Source organism: Venturia canescens, chromosome 5 (assembly GCF_019457755.1).
Source record: "Venturia canescens isolate UGA chromosome 5, ASM1945775v1, whole genome shotgun sequence".
Classification (NCBI taxonomy): Eukaryota; Metazoa; Arthropoda; class Insecta; order Hymenoptera; family Ichneumonidae; genus Venturia; species Venturia canescens.
The window spans coordinates 352,298-368,095 of record NC_057425.1 but is presented as its reverse complement, the minus strand read 5'-3'; the positions used below and the strand labels follow the sequence as shown (position 1 = coordinate 368,095).

Here is a 15,798-nt window from a genome sequence, read left to right as displayed (position 1 = left end):
TTGGCGCGGACGTATAACGTAAAATGGAGAAACACACACTTGACAACGACGTTGCGCAATTCTCTTTTGCTTTTATCCAGCATTTACCCACGGTCAGTAAGAAAAATATTTTCCTTTATCGTATATATTGTGCGACCGTCGGTCACATTGTTTCATGTATATATATATAACTGTCATTTGTTCAATGTCGCGCGAGTCGCCCAATCCATTTCGCAAACATTTATTACCTGTTTCAGCGGTGTCGGCTTTCAGATTTCAGAATTGTCGCACGAACTTTGTATTAACAAAAATTCATAGAATCGTCTACAATGTTCCACGAGTATATTCCCTAAATATCAACCAACGAATCGAAGACGTATTAAACGAACATTGCCTCTCGGATAATTGTTATTTTGACTTATCAACAACATTGTAATCTTACACATCGAAGATTCTTTTCTTTACAGTTCTACATTTCATTTTTCTTAAACTTTCTTTGGTGCTTAGCAAACGTTTTTGATCCTGTGTTACGAAAATTGAAGAGCATAAGAGAAAACATACCGAATTCGTTGTCATTTCGTATAATTACGTGTTTTTCATTTTGTAAAACAGGTAATAATTTTTTGTTTGTTGCGAAATTTGGTATGTTAATTTCTGAACATACACATTTACAGAGGACATTTGGTTTAAAACATATCCTCCTGTACGAATATACTTTCGTCGCTCACTATATATGTATATATCCGTATATTCTTTCTTCCCCGCAAATGTTTAACGTTCGTTTTTCATTGTAGTTTTTTCATTGATTTTGTGAAGAATTTTATACCGATGACATAATTTGTATTTATAGTATTGAACTTTTTATCTTGTGAAACCTTGACGATAGAAGATGGACACGTATTTTGGCTGCAAACCTCCGATACCAAAATTGATAGATCTGGTCAGAGAAAGGGAAATCAGGGTATATCTTCATTTATTTTTATATATTTTGTTTAGTGCTTGTGTGCAGGATCTAATCAATCTTTCAACAGGAATCAACTGCTCGAATTTTGACCTCAAAAAGAAACGTCACACGGGATCTTGTTTATCGTTTAGGTCTGGAAAGAGAATTGGAGGGGCATCAAGGATGCGTCAATTGTTTAGATTGGAGCGATACAGGAGAGTACGTGGTACAATAATTTATTTACTGTTAAAATTTATTCATATATCAATTTTCTTATTAATTTGATAATTTTATTATTATCAATGTTGCCAAGAAAATTTGTATGAGAAATTGAATTTCTATTGGTTTACAATTGCAATATGATAAATTACTTTAGTTGAAAAAAAAACAATACGCATTCAACTTAATATACTAGGTTTCGGTCAATAACAAAATGACGATTATTTCATTGCAGGATTCTTGCTTCTGCTTCGGATGACATGCATATTTTTTTGTGGAATCCTTTTTTACACAAGAAAATATGCTCATTCAACACTGGTCACAGCGGAAATATATTCTCCGTAAACGTAAGAAAAATTATGGCAGATGAATTGAGAAAAAATAATTGGATAAACTTATGAATAATGATGAAATTCGTTTAAAAATATGAATTGCTTTTGTAGTTCATGCCAAAATCGAACAACAATATTGTGGCTTCGGGAGCTGCTGATTCAAAAGTGAAGGTGTTCAATTTAACACTCTCCGAGGTTTTGCATGCTTGTTCGTGTCACGGGGATCGTGTAAAGAGATTAGCAACGGCAGAAAATACGCCTCATTTGTTTTGGAGCGCGGCGGAAGACGGCCTTGTGCTTCAGCACGATTTACGTGCCCCGCATACGTGCTCCGCTGACGATAAAGCGATACTCATCGATTTAATAGCTCATATAGGACGCGACGCTGAAGCTAAGTGTGTCGCGGTCAATCCTATGCGATCGGAACTTGTAGCTGTCGGCGCTAATGATCCTTACATCAGAATGTACGATCGTAGAATGATCAAAGTCAGCCAGGTAATTTTCGCTTGAGAAAGATCTTTGTTTTTCGTGTATCATAAATAATTATATTTTTATTAGTTTCTTTTTCTTATTTTCATAGCCCACAGTTGAGATATTTGCAACCAGCGATACCGCTCCCGCGGATCCGAGAATGCGCGAAAAAGGCCATTCGGATGAAAATATCCCGTTCGATTGCGCCCAGTATTTCATTTCGGGTATGCACTCAGCAAGAAACCTGAAATATTCGTATTTTTACTTGATTAATGATCGATCAATGTCAATATTTAATCATCAATAAACTTGCAGGTCATCTCCTTTGCAGACCTGTGAATAACTTGAGAACCTATGCAGCTACTTACGTCAAGTTTTCTCAGGATGGAAACGAACTTCTTGTCAATATGGGAAACGAACAGGTTTATTTATTCGACCTAATCAATGCCAGGTACAACAAACTTTTGTACATACCACGTTTGGATCCCTCCGGTTCAGTAGACGGTAAATAGCATACCTAATACGACGATGTAAAAACGATTTTTGCTTTTATCATTATATATATATCGCTGTATTATTTCAGATAGTGCCCATATAAAACAACTGCTGCGGAGCTCGTTGTATGGTACAGTCTCTGACAACACCAAGGATTATCCTGCTCTTAATGTCAAAGATTTGCCTCAACACGCGGAGGAGCTCAAACTTGAAGTTAGAAAAGTTTTTCCTTTATTTTCCTTTATCTCAAGTAACGAATAGTCCAGTTTGAATAAATATTTAAGTATCTTTATTTTTCTTATGATTCGGATTAATGCAGGCGAATAACAAATTCCAAACGAAAAATTATCTGGCTGCGATTAATCTGTACAACAAAGCTCTTGAATATTGTCCAACAGCATCGGTGCTTTATGGCAACAGAGCTGCAGCTTTGATGAAAAGACATTGGTGAGATATGGGTTTCGGAAACGAGAGAAAGAATTTGCAAAACTTACTTAAACCTTTTTATTCCTCCTCCCTATTCTTTCAATAAAAAAATTATGAAATTTGTCTTCAGGGACGGTGACGATTATGCAGCACTCCGAGATTGTCAAACGACGCTGCTTCTCGATCCTGAACACGTCAAGGCTCACTTCAGGTACAGTTGTTCAACGTAACGGGCAAAACGTCGATGAACATAATTTATTCTATAAGTGTTGAAAAAAAAGAAAAATCGTCCACAGATTATCTCGATGTTTTCTCGAACTGCATCGTCCGGACGAGGCGTGGAGAGTGGTGATTGATTTTATCACCAAATTTCCCGACTACTCCTCAAATTCTGCGCTACGCGCTCTCAAGAAGGACATTGTGAATGCGATTGAAGCCAGTAGGTACACGCGCCGAACCCCGCAACAGAGCAGTTCAATTTTTTTCAATTGTTCGTTCTATTTTTTTTTTTTTAAATTCAACTTTAGATAAGCAAGGTTCAAGTTATGCTCATGGACAAACATTGTCGATGTACGAGACTGCCTGGAGATTACGAACGATCGATTATAAATTTAGATATTGTGGTCACAGCAACACAACGACCGATATCAAAGAAGCCAATTTTTTCGGCAGGTAAGCTCTATTTAAAATTGTTGTTCATTGAGTTATTATGTTATGATCTATCTGCTATTACTATGATTTTTCGTTTATTTTCAGCGATGGACAGTACATAATAGCAGGTTCGGACGACGCTAATATTTTCATTTGGGATCGTTATACGACCAATATAGTGAAAATAATAGCCGGTGATTCAAGGATCGTTAATTGCATCCAGCCCCATCCATCAGCCTGTTTACTGGCAACCAGTGGTATTGATCCAGTAATAAGACTGTGGAGTCCATTGCCCGAAGTAAGCTTCTTTTATGTAATTATTATTCTCCAATAGAATCATTAATAATGTGTCATATAATGAAAATCACGAATTGACATATCGACATGTGAATGAATTATAAAACAGGACGACAAACCGAATGTGCGAATCGTTTCGGATCCAGACGGAGCCGCGCGCATGAATCAGATTCGGATGTACAGCGATCCAATCGCATTAATGATGATGAACATAAGCAACAATGCGGCGAGAGAGAGTTCGCAGCTCTATGAAGAAGAGAGCGAAGCCGAGGATCAGAATGACCCACTTTATTTTCATCGTACGTGCAGACCGAGTTAAATTTCTTTTACAAGATTATTCGCCGAGTATTATTAATCGTTAATGTGCGCGTTTTCATCGGTGAGAGTAAGAAACTATACAATTATGAAACGAAAAGATGAAGGATGAAAGGACACGGAGAAAGAATGCACTGGCCAAATTCTTTGATCGTCGAAATGCCTCGATTCTCAGTATTTTCAATATTTATATATGTATATACATGTATGCACCTCAGCATTTTTGAGATTTCGAGATATGCATGTATGTTATATATATATGGAAGAAAAAAAATGAAAATATCGCTTTTGCCAATAAAATCTATTTCTCAAAACATTCGAAAGGTTCAAGGGAATCGAGCGCTTTGGGTTTGTTTATTTCCGAGGCAGCAATTTGCGGAATTTTTGTACAAAATTCAGCAAACGTTGATCAAGTGGCTGGTAAAAGTTCCCAAAGTGATTGCATTGTGATTCCTTCGCGCGGCTCTTCCGCTGCGAGCCCCAAGTGAGACGAGAACAATGGTTTTCTCTGGCTCGCGCCTTCCTCGGAAAAATATAGGCCTATTACATTCGCAATCTCATCCTCGTTTTCCTCAATCTCTTTCGTCACTTCCGGTTTGTATTCCGGCTGCGATACCGCCTGATGCTCGAACGTATACTCAATACCGAATATCGGTGATTTTTCGTATGCCGCCTGAATCGCTGCTATCTCCTTGTGTAACGTGTAAAGCTTTTGGAGCGGATCTACACGAAATCCGAGAACGTAACCGCCACTCGATTCGGTACTCATTGTCACTAGGGTCGGGCCGAATTTTGACGACCTTATTATTACCTGCAACATTATCAAATGTTGCACGAAACGTTCTTTCTCTTTCAATCCCATTCAGTTCCATTGAGTTTTTAACTCACACTTGCTATCGTTAAATATGGTAACGACACGTTGAATTGATTGTTCATTTCAGCGAACCAAACGAGACGAATATTCGTAACGATAAAAGTTCCGACGTTGCCCTATTAAAAAATTTATTTTCAAAATGAATTCACCAATATTCGTTCGGTTTGTTGATGATAAATTTACGTTTTTAGTTGTCCTATTAAATGATGATGATGATGATGATTATGATAAAAAAAATTTTGCACCACAAGTAATTGAAAATATTTCTCAGGTTAACCTGTTCCGTCGACAAATTCCATACACCCGACGTCGTGGAATGGACATTTTCCAAAGGCAACAACGTCAATCTACTCTCGTGAACGAAACCACCTCGTAATTTAATTTCTCTGTACATCCTCGTTGATGTGTAAGCTCTAAGGAAAGTATGTGTGAAAATTTAAAATTTTTCAATCAACATTCACAATTGATATACCGATGAATTTAATATAATTAGTACCTGAAAACGCCTATCGCCGACGTGTAATGACGAGAGCTTTTAAAATCTTGATTCGTAAATATAAACTCATATCTGCAGCCTCGATACGTCGTTAAGATGTATAAGGCTTGAGTGCTGCCACCATGAATCTGGATAGGGAAAAAAAGCATACATAACACGTATTATTACGTTTGTCTTCATTTTCTCACTTGCAGAAATAAATTTTAAAAAATATAAATTTCTTTATAATATCATTACGAAACTAATTTGAATTTTATTTTATATAAAAAAAAAAAATGAAATAAAAGCATTGTTGAAATATACCGTATGCACATTTTTCGTCGTAACATTCACTACCGTGGCGTATCCTATGCTCAAATTAATTCGCGGCAAAGTCAACGAGTGCCAAATTATTCGGAGATTAGAAATAATGAGACGTCCACGATCGCCAGCATTCCCTTTCGTATCCTCAACCATGTCGAGCTTATCGATGAGAAGTTCACCAGGACGCATTTGCAGATTTCTGTATCAAAATATGCATGATTATTGTATAAACAAAAAATAAACGATATTACGTACATAAAGAAAAAAGAAGCAATGATTACACCACAGAAATATCAAATCGAACTTCGTTATCTTGCCACATTATGATGTGGCTCCTTCACTGTAGCTAATGAAACTCGCGTGGCTTATTTCAAGAAAAACAGACTCTGAAGAAACGATCGATATTCGTAGCCATGCTTACTGAGCAATAACAAATGTATCAGCCATATATATGCTATGTATCTTATAACCAACACACTTTCGTTCAAGATCACTCCGACACATTTTTCAAGCAACAATATTTGGGAAAGATAACATATGAAATTAATTGAATGATATCTACTGACAATGAAAAATATTTATTTATTCAATTATTATATCTAATTTGTTCATGGCGGTCGATTATAAAAAATATTTTGAGCAAAGGTATAAAAGAAAGAAGGAATAACGATAATTATTGATCCGTCACCATTGATAAAATTAATACATCTTTATGAATTATATCGTCATTAGAAATGTCGCAAATAGAATATCACGTCGGAACGACAGGTTCGGATCCAATGCCGTTGGCCATTTGATAAACTACTCGAGAAACTTGAGCCACGAGTTTTTCAACATCTACGGTATTCTCGCATTCGGCGTAAACTCTCACGATATCCTCTGTACCAGAAGGTCTGAAAAAAAAGATACAAATTAATCGACGAAGAAGAAAATTTTTATTACATTTTCGATGGTGAGAAACAATTAGCATTACCGAACAAAAGACCGTCCCTTTGGGTACAACGCAACGAGCTCATCAATTTTTTCTTGTAATCCTCGGGGTGTTACGCATTTTCTTTCCGCATCCGTAGTCGTGATGAGGTTTCTATCAGCGACGCGAACTTTCAATTGTCGGTTTGGTAAATCGGTGTAACTTTTTTCCCAGGTTACAAGATCCCATCCTTTGGCATATAATATTGTTTCGACAAGCAACATGTCACTCAGAGCATCACCGACGCTCTGATTGATCACATCAACGAGGTCCGCCAGTCTAGATGCCGAATCTTGCTGAATTTTCGATTTCTCGGAATCTTTTGACGCTTCGCGGATTTTCTCGACCACGCTGTTTTTAAATATCACAGTACCGTGACCATTTGCCTCAAAGTAAACTCCAATCTCGAATTCCATTGCACGCTGATGCAGATGCTTTACTCCTGTGGGCACGCAAGCAACAGGAATTTTCTGAAAACAAAAATGATCGTCTCGCTCAATATTGTCGATGTGTCGGTATCATGTGAATAAATCAGCTTTTCTTACGAGATTATTTTTTATGTAATTCGTAGATGCACCGTTTGCATAAGCTGTTTGAACGAGACCAAGTTGAATCGAAAGACCACTAGCACCGATCAATTCCTTGAAGTATTCAGCTACGAGTGTCGCTATGCGATCACCGTCCAAGAGATGAAATTTTTTTTTGTCATCAACGTAATAATACACAATTCGATCTGCATCGCCGTCAATGCTTACGCATCGTACGTTCGTTTTCGTTGGTACGTTCATAGGCGGGGCTTGGCGAACTTTTACGTAATCGGCTCCACACTTTTGAGAAATAAAAAACAATTTTGAGTAACAAGCAAAATATATCCGTGACGAAAATCTATTTCTAAAATTCTTTACATTGTGATTGAGCTCTCCGTCGCCTTCGTTGAAGATTTCAATGGCAAGATAATCGACCAAACGTTTTTTAAACTCTTTAGCGGCAACGGCGCCAACTCCATTGGCAGCATCGAGGACAAGCTCTCTTATATAGTTCCCATTAACTTTGATGGGAGAACAAGCTCGTTTGAAAGCTTCTCCCAGTTTTCCATAATACGCATCAATTTTCACAGATTCCCATCTTTTGTTCTCATTAATTGAGACAACGAGATAATGCAATTGAGGAGTTGTTACAACTCCAAAATCTAAAGCAATTCCACCCGCAGAATTTACTCCTTGAATCAGAGCTGCGGATAAAGATTCGCTTGTTCGCCTCGTATCTCTTCCTACAATAACTCTTGCCGTTCCGTCTTCTGTGATTTTATAATCTTGTACTATTCGTCGCAGTGTCTGTACAAGTTCAGAGTCTGGTACATTTGCCACTTCCGTTGCAATTATTTCCCAGGTGGCTTCGAGCATTTCACCCGCAGGATCCACTAACTTCAATCCATTATCCGGCTCCTCATTGTGACTTGCAGTTATCATCACACCGATCGCGGCTGAAAATATATTTGTTAAAAAAAATTGAAGAAATTTCTTTGAATTTTAGATCTCAACTTTACCAAATTGAGTGTTTTCATGTTCGAAAGATGTAATTTTGGTATTAATTTTTGGGGAGAAAAAATTTCACATTCAACTTACCGTTTTTTGCTCTCGACCTAAGCGTCGCTAAAACACCCATCCTGAACATGACATGATCGAGTAAATTCGCCCTGCAACAATAGAACAGCACATTGGACTGTATTGATACACAAAAGTTTGACAAAAACAAAAGACAAAAACCAGTAATGCGGAACTTGTTTTTTTACTCACTTGGTTCGAAAACCAGCTGTGCCGTATTGAATCGTAACATTGGATGTATTTGAATGCTCGTTTCGAGAAATACGATCTATTTCCGTATAATTCATGTTGAATCGGTAATTTTGTGAGATTACTGATGCTTAACCTTCGAGGCCATCTTGGACTGACATTTTGGGGATATGAAGTTGTGCCACGTGTCCAGTGTGTTGTGTTGGTTGTGCTTCATTTTATTTTCTCAAGGTATATCGGAAATCGGAGAACGTAAATCCGTATAAACGTGAACATTTTTGTTATTTTCTGGATATGTATATATATGCATGTATATGGCCTGCTTTGCGCTTTTGTGATTTGTCGCCGCCGCGCGTTTTATATATATATATATTGAGAAATGGCATCCGCTGTCGGCACTGTCGGATTCCTTCTTCGTAGACCCGCGAAATTGAAGTATACTAACAATCGATTTTCAAGACAATTTTCAATTAATTCAAATAATCTTTTTCGGATATCATGCAAAATCATGCAAGGTATCGAAAATTGCTCGACAAAACTGAACTTGGTCGTGAGATTGTTCTACATCATCATACAGAACTGAATGAATTCACAAAGGAATATATATATTTTTATTCATTTTACAATATGTACGTATTCAAGCGTAAGCTCAAGTAGGTACAGTTTATAATTCGAAAAAATCTACATCTATATAATTCTGTAAAATGTGTCAAAAATTGTGGAATTCTAGTGTGTTTAATTGTCTGGATCTGCTGATAGATCCCCGATACGGGAATGACTTGTGTCACACTGCCAGCAGTGCATTTAGCAAAATAAGGCTGTCGATGAAAGAAATGCATTGACTTAAATAAAAGTGCTTTCGTAACTGAATTCGTATCATTTGTTTTTCTGTAAACGATTGTACCATCCTTCGGATAATATGAATTAAAATAATAATATGAATCATTTAGTAACTTCGTGAATTCCGTGTGCGAGGTACTCGACATTTTTGGATGTTACTCCTGCCATCGATATTCTTCCATCTTTGGTCAGATAAATGCTGAAATCGGAGGTCAACTTTTCGACCTGAAAAAATATGAATAATATCTATATTGAATTGATGTTTTATTTAAAAAATGGTATGCAATCGGGAACTTATTTCTTTTACTATTCCATGAGTATGAGATTTGGAAGGAACTATTTTCCGACATTACCTCTGGTGCTTTGAGTCCAGTGAAGCAGAACATCCCAATTTGGTCAGTAATGTGACTCCAGTCGCGAGAACTTCCATTCTTTTTAAGATAATCGCGTAGTTTTGTACGGACTGAAATGATGCGATCGGCCATGCCTTTAACATCGTTCAACCATTCTTTTTTGAGTTCAGAATCGCCGAGGATTTCGCTAACAATGCGGGCACCATTGATAGGTGGGTTTGAATACATAGGACGGACGAGAATCTTTATTTGCGACAAAGCTCGTGCAGCATCGTCCGGACTTTTTGTCACAAGGGAAAATGCTCCAACTCGTTCACCTGAAATTCAAGGAAAAACGTGCTCTGCTCAAATCGACAGTCCTGAAAAGTCGGCATTTTCCGTTTATTTCAATTCCTCTCACCATAGAGACCCATGTTCTTTGCATATGATTGAGCCAGGGCTATTTCGTGGCCTTCCTTGACAAACAACCGTACGGCTAACGCGTCTTTCGTGACGTCACCTGGAACATTTGTGAAATAAGATGAATAGAATTATTATTTTTAATATTATTCTTTTTGTTACGAGTTATTATTTCTTAACAGAAGTAAAGAAAAAAAATTGCAATCTTTACCAGAAGCAAATCCTTGATAAGCCATATCAAAAAATGGAAACAAATTTTTCTTCTTTATTAGCGCGGATAATTCGGCCCACTGCTCAGGTCTCGGATCAACACCCGTGGGATTGTGAGCACAAGCATGGAGAAGAACAATCGATTTTTCTGGCATTTTCTGTGTGATCATGAAGAATAGGATAATACCTCGTTCTTGTTCCCATCGAATATTATAATTAAAATTAAATTTTAGATGAAATTCGTGTTACCAAAATGTCTTCTAAAACACCCTGAAAATCCAAGCCACAAGTTTTGGGATCGTAGTAACGATATGATTTAACATTAAGTCCTGCAAGTTTGAACAGAGGTGTGTGGTTTCCCCAGGATGGCGTTGGCAGATAAATATCTTTACTTCCAGGGAAAAAACGTGCTAGAAAAAACGCTCCTATGCAAAGGGAGCCTGTGCCTGAAATTCCTTGAACCGTGGCATTCTGAAAACCAAACAATATATATTTCTATCAAGATTGAAAAATGCTTGAAACTTATGTTGGGTTTTTCATAGTTCTTCCATGATCCTCGTGCAAATTCGATAGAGTAGTGCATGGGAAAAGAGCGGCTGTGGGCAACACCGAGGGTAGGAGTCTCATAAGAACAGGAACTGAAACAGCGAAGCGAAGGGAAAAGCGGAGTCACAATGATGGAACAGGCTCATAAAAACTTGCAGGGATTTATGCAGGAATGATAGAAAATGAAAAAAAAAAAAAAATTAAACTAGATCTCTACTGATAAATCAATATATTTGTTTTTGTAATAATTACCAATTTACTGGTTACTATTTCATTACCATCTCCCAGAGCCAAATTTATACTATGCTGACAAAACTCGGGATTGCCAGAAATTGGAGAATATTCCTTGTCCAGTGATTTTGATTTAATTTTTTCTTCAGCCTGTAATTCAGGATAAACGTATTTCATATACGATGCGTTCAAAGGGAGATTCAGCTAATAGTGTACCTTCAAAACACTGGGTAAGACAAAAGGCTTCCCATTGTCATCTCTATAAGCTCCAACACCAAGATTAATTTTTTTTGGATTTTGGTCTCTTTTGAAAGCTTCTGTGACTCCGAGGATGGCATCAGGGGGACCCATTTCCACTTGGGACCACCAAGAACTGCAAATGTTCATTTTTTTGAATGATGAAAACATTTTGTCATTCGTGTTATAATATTTTGATGTAATTTAAATATTTTCTAGGAATCTTGAAAATTTATAAATAGCGCTTGACACAATATACATAAATCTCAATATGTGATAGATTAAATATTAATACTAGCCATGAATAGATTTCGTAACTGTTAAATAAGATACCAGAGATCCAGAGGTGAAAAAGGTCGTTGGAGCATGTGCTCCAGGTTCTGGGTTATATATATGTGTGCGTATTTATGGATGAGGGAGAAGAAATGGTATTAAACCAACCTTGCGAGCCTCGTGGAATAGGATGTAATTCCATTTCCGTGATTTTTATTCAACAGTCCTTTAACATTTGTTAGAGCGATAAGTCTGGTGCTTTGTGCCATTTTTATTGAGGATGTACCACGCCCAACAAAAGTTTCAATTAAAGTTTAATTCAAGTGCACGACGGGAAAAAACAGATTTGATACGCGTTTCCTCACGACGAACAGTACGCGCGTTACGCGAATGAAGGCGAGATCCACTGAAACTGAACGCTGCCTGCCGTTGCCGATGACGTCTACGGGTTTTTTCTCGCGCTATGCGGCAATGAGACTTCGCACATGCGCGTATCTTAAAATTACTTGCACCGCGGCGTATACGAATCTATCCCATATATAACATTTACGCGAGTTGTCATAAAGAGGTTATCATAATTTTTCCTTACTGTCATGATATGAACTAATAATTACATAATAAGAATAATTTGTGATTTCACCACGTCATATATCTTCGTTCGTTTCTATTCGAAGTCTAGCTTATCTCAAAGCATTATCGAATGTTTATCAAAATCGTATATATAGGAGGATTTATCCCCACCAGCAGAATTAATTTCAGAGACTTTTCAGAGATAGGATACTCGGCGAGCCTCGGGCCAGAAATGCCAGAAAAGCAGACGACAGAAATATATCTCTTTTGATATTCGTATATGTACCTCAAAATTTCTACGCTTTATAATTCTTATACGATTGAAAATGAAGGATATACATGCTTTTGGCAGACAATTTCATTTAATCGAAAATAAAATTATTGTCAATAGTCAGTCCTGGTTATAATATCGTGGAAATACTATCTAGGAAATTAATCGCATGAAAGAAAAAAATTCTCGTATTCGGGTGTCATAAAATTTAAGCAATAAGCAGCAGCACGCACGCACGCGCAACACGCGTCGTCGTAATCGCTAAGATGGCGTCCAAAACCATATGATCTTATATTTATGCGTATAACGAAAAAATGCAAACAAAAAAACCTTTCAAATCCTACAAGGTATCCTCCAGCAAAAAGTGAAGGTATTATGAATCGTTGCGTCATAGTGAGGTATAAATTAAAATTGTAAATTGAGAAGGATCGACTTTTCTCGAACAAAGTAAATATATACATATATCGAAGAGAGACGCGAACATACCAGTTCCGCAACTTTGTTGCATATGGTTCCATATATATAAATACTATAATTTTATTATTACACCAATCCTCGACTTTTTTCTGTTCCCCACTTTTCGGATTGAGCTCACCTTGGCCGTGGAGGAGAGAATACTGCGACACATACGTTCTCAAACTCCAACAGATGTGATCTATGAATCTCCAGAATCAAGTTTTGCCAAAATTTTAAAAGATCCTTCAGAGATCTATAAATCATGGCACTGTCACGTATCCGGTGTAGCAAGGATCTTCCAGCAGTTTTAACCCGTTTGAATCGTCATCCAGGTAGAGAATAATTACGTTCTATCGTGTTGAAAAGTTAATGTTTGTGTAGCAGAACACGTATTATCTAAAAACACAACGTGTCACCGCGTGAACCCGTTTATTTATAAATAGTTGAAAAAAATAATTCTCAGGTTTGTAGTGTTCTTAGAGTTTCCAAAAGATATCCAATGCCTTGAATCGTTCGATTTTCTTCATATTTGGTTATTTATGATCGATCAATTGTGTAATATTATTAGCGGCTTCCCCGAATAAAAAGTTTGCAAATTTCTTTCAGAATTTTTTTTTATATCAAAAATTCATATGAAAAAAAAATGTTGTCAAAGATAATATTTGCATACGATTATATAAATTGTATCTTGCTTCTGAGAAATATAAATTTTCATTCGAATTTTTTATTTTTTTTGTGGTATTTTCTCATGTATGCGGCGCAGGTTCTAGGAATACCGGGTTGATTAATATTTTCACATACTTGTCCTTCGGCCATGTACAATTTGTTTGTTAATTTATGTTTAGAGACATATAAACAGTTTAACAGACAAGCTCGCATGCAAAAAAATTCAAAAAATAATTGTAAAATTTACCTTCCAGTAAATGGCATAATTCTGCAGTTGCACCCAATTGGGCCAGAATTGGACATTGAAAAATGTATAAAGTCAAGCGCAAAAGCAAGGATTCATGTATCAGGCGTACGTCGTTATCCAGAAGCACCAAAACTACCTTTGCCGAGCAACGTCTCAGAGATTTTTGGTAATGAAACAGGACGCTTCACGCCAGAGCGCTCACGTGACATAGCTGCCCCTGTTTTGTTTTATGCAACGGGTCAACTTGGCAGTCGAGATGTTCGAGTAACAAGAAATTTTATTGAGAACTCCTCTCATTGGGGATCAGCTCGAGCATCTTGTGGAGATAATCACGTTGACTCTTACGATTGCTTCGGAGCTGTGAGCCTTAACAGTTCTATGCAAAGCAATGTCCCCTTGCCTTACTGCTCCAATGGCAAAGCATCTCATTTCAATATGCCAGGAGGCCAATGGGCTAAGGACAGTAAATATATTGCAGAGGACATGCAAAAATCTCATTACACTAGCATCAAAGCTCGGGAATTAAGGAAGAAAAAACAACCCAATGGTTAGTTTTTCCACTGTATATATGACAGGAACATTTCTTTTTTATAGCCGAAGAATCGATTGTCAAGTTTTATTGCTCTCCCAAAAATTGTTTTGAGTTGCACAGGTAATTTTACAATACACAAAAAAGGTGCATTGACATTCCATTCCAAGTTCGAATTTTCTCGAATATGGTCTTTGAAAATATTTCATACAAGGCATTTAGAAAAAATTTCTATACAAAATTTGATATTGATATTTCCGAAATATAAAAGAAATTGTTCCTTCGAAGAAATGTCACGTTTTATTCGCGTTATTCTTTTCCAAATTTTTCTAAATTTCTACTTCACAGAGGCAAGCAAAAGAAAGCGATAACTCTCAGTGGCTTAGAAATCACATTGCATCCAGGCTAAAATACATTTTTTTCCACCTAATCTTTTCTTCTGGTGGTGAATCAGAGGGTTTTTCTTTTTTTGGCCAAGAACTTTGTTGTATTTCTATCGTCCAGGTTGTCTCATTAACGCTGCTTTCGGTATATTAATGCCAAAAAATGTGAGTTATGTCGAATTCTCGACGGACACTAAATCCACGACCACAGACTCGGCGAATATCGAGCCTAGGGTCGATGATAACAAAAATTCTGGAAAGCCCGTTGCTCTGACCAATGCTGAAAAACTAAAAAAAGCGGTCAAGGATTATGGTAGCACCGTCATCGTCTTTCACATCGGCATTTCACTGATTTCACTCGGTGCTTGTTACCTTGCGGTTTCTAGGTCAGTGCTGCGATGATTCCATAGGAATTTTTATCATTTTCTCTTTCAATATTTTTGCCTTTGTTTTTACCAACACTTGAAATTGATTTTCCATAACGTTTCTCATGTGTTCATGGTCATAATTCCTTCGATTTTCATCATTTTTACAATTCTTGGTTACAAAATTATATTCTTCGCGGTTGCCATCGAAAAGAAAAACAAACGCTTTTGAAAATTCCTCAATACGAAGATCTCTCCCATGTCTATTGTAGCAAATTAATGTATTTTTTTGTTATAGTGGAATAGACTTTGGTTCATTGGTAAAAATGATATCAAATGGTGGGAGCGAACGTTTGGAAAGTGCAATGGCAAATTCGTCAACATTCCTTATTGCTTATGCAGTCCATAAGATTTTCGCGCCGATTCGAATATCGATAACCCTCGGAGCAACTCCGTTTCTCGTTAGATATTTAAGAAGTGTTGGAGTTCTTAAAATACCGAAAATGTGATTTAATCGCATAGTTCGTTGAGAGCTTCGCGGAGAGAAAACAAATTTTTTTTTAATCCAAATGTATAGTTGTAAGGAATATATATATATATATATGTGTTTGTAAAATGGGAAAAAATATATGGAGAAACAATAAATGAAAACGAGACT

At 36.9% G+C, this 15,798-nt stretch overlaps 5 protein-coding genes across 15 annotated transcripts; 2 read left to right on the top strand and 3 right to left on the bottom strand.

The window, feature by feature from the left end:
• Window positions 1-8: 8 nt before the first annotated feature.
• LOC122411471 (WD and tetratricopeptide repeats protein 1-like) lies at window positions 9-5,511 on the top strand. Of its 9 annotated transcripts, XM_043420270.1 has the most exons (15): window positions 9-92; window positions 866-940; window positions 1,011-1,141; window positions 1,377-1,488; window positions 1,585-1,968; window positions 2,054-2,168; window positions 2,260-2,448; window positions 2,528-2,652; window positions 2,759-2,886; window positions 2,996-3,076; window positions 3,162-3,304; window positions 3,393-3,537; window positions 3,622-3,814; window positions 3,923-4,112; window positions 5,274-5,511. In XM_043420270.1, the coding sequence occupies exons 1-15, from the start codon at window positions 24-26 to the stop codon at window positions 5,276-5,278; spliced, it is 2,085 nt and encodes a 694-aa protein (XP_043276205.1). In that variant the 5' UTR covers window positions 9-23; the 3' UTR covers window positions 5,279-5,511. The 9 variants fall into 9 exon arrangements, with proteins under 9 accessions (XP_043276205.1, XP_043276204.1, XP_043276212.1 ...); XM_043420269.1 differs by lacking the exon at window positions 5,274-5,511 and having other exon boundaries at window positions 3,923-4,444; XM_043420277.1 differs by lacking the exon at window positions 5,274-5,511 and having other exon boundaries at window positions 75-92; window positions 830-940; window positions 3,923-4,444.
• BBS5 (Bardet-Biedl syndrome 5 protein) lies at window positions 4,411-6,245 on the bottom strand. Its single transcript, XM_043420303.1, has 6 exons — window positions 6,083-6,245; window positions 5,802-6,000; window positions 5,499-5,626; window positions 5,280-5,415; window positions 5,017-5,118; window positions 4,411-4,939 (listed from the first exon to the last, which is right to left on the bottom strand). The coding sequence occupies exons 1-6, from the start codon at window positions 6,121-6,123 to the stop codon at window positions 4,538-4,540; spliced, it is 1,008 nt and encodes a 335-aa protein (XP_043276238.1). The 5' UTR covers window positions 6,124-6,245; the 3' UTR covers window positions 4,411-4,537.
• A 115-nt stretch (window positions 6,246-6,360) lies between these two features.
• Window positions 6,361-9,042, bottom strand: nst (phosphoglucomutase 3-like protein nst). Of its 2 annotated transcripts, none has more exons than XM_043420291.1 (6): window positions 8,568-9,042; window positions 8,397-8,493; window positions 7,677-8,254; window positions 7,317-7,598; window positions 6,775-7,241; window positions 6,361-6,694 (listed from the first exon to the last, which is right to left on the bottom strand). In XM_043420291.1, exons 2-6 carry the CDS (start codon window positions 8,443-8,445, stop codon window positions 6,553-6,555), a joined length of 1,518 nt encoding a protein of 505 aa, XP_043276226.1. In that variant the 5' UTR covers window positions 8,446-8,493; window positions 8,568-9,042; the 3' UTR covers window positions 6,361-6,552. The 2 variants fall into 2 exon arrangements, with proteins under 2 accessions (XP_043276226.1, XP_043276225.1); XM_043420290.1 differs by having other exon boundaries at window positions 8,397-8,467.
• A 110-nt stretch (window positions 9,043-9,152) lies between these two features.
• On the bottom strand, window positions 9,153-13,214 carry Got2 (glutamate oxaloacetate transaminase 2). 2 transcript variants are annotated; one of them, XM_043420297.1, is made up of 8 exons: window positions 13,090-13,214; window positions 11,360-11,516; window positions 11,165-11,293; window positions 10,616-10,837; window positions 10,368-10,524; window positions 10,158-10,256; window positions 9,758-10,074; window positions 9,153-9,629 (listed from the first exon to the last, which is right to left on the bottom strand). In XM_043420297.1, exons 1-8 carry the CDS (start codon window positions 13,212-13,214, stop codon window positions 9,507-9,509), a joined length of 1,329 nt encoding a protein of 442 aa, XP_043276232.1. In that variant the 3' UTR covers window positions 9,153-9,506. The 2 variants fall into 2 exon arrangements, with proteins under 2 accessions (XP_043276232.1, XP_043276233.1); XM_043420298.1 differs by lacking the exon at window positions 13,090-13,214 and adding an exon at window positions 11,822-12,083.
• Window positions 13,144-15,796, top strand: LOC122411483 (uncharacterized). Its single transcript, XM_043420302.1, has 4 exons — window positions 13,144-13,282; window positions 13,871-14,410; window positions 14,897-15,161; window positions 15,439-15,796. Exons 1-4 carry the CDS (start codon window positions 13,213-13,215, stop codon window positions 15,647-15,649), a joined length of 1,086 nt encoding a protein of 361 aa, XP_043276237.1. The 5' UTR covers window positions 13,144-13,212; the 3' UTR covers window positions 15,650-15,796.
• The last annotated feature ends 2 nt before the right edge of the window (window positions 15,797-15,798 follow it).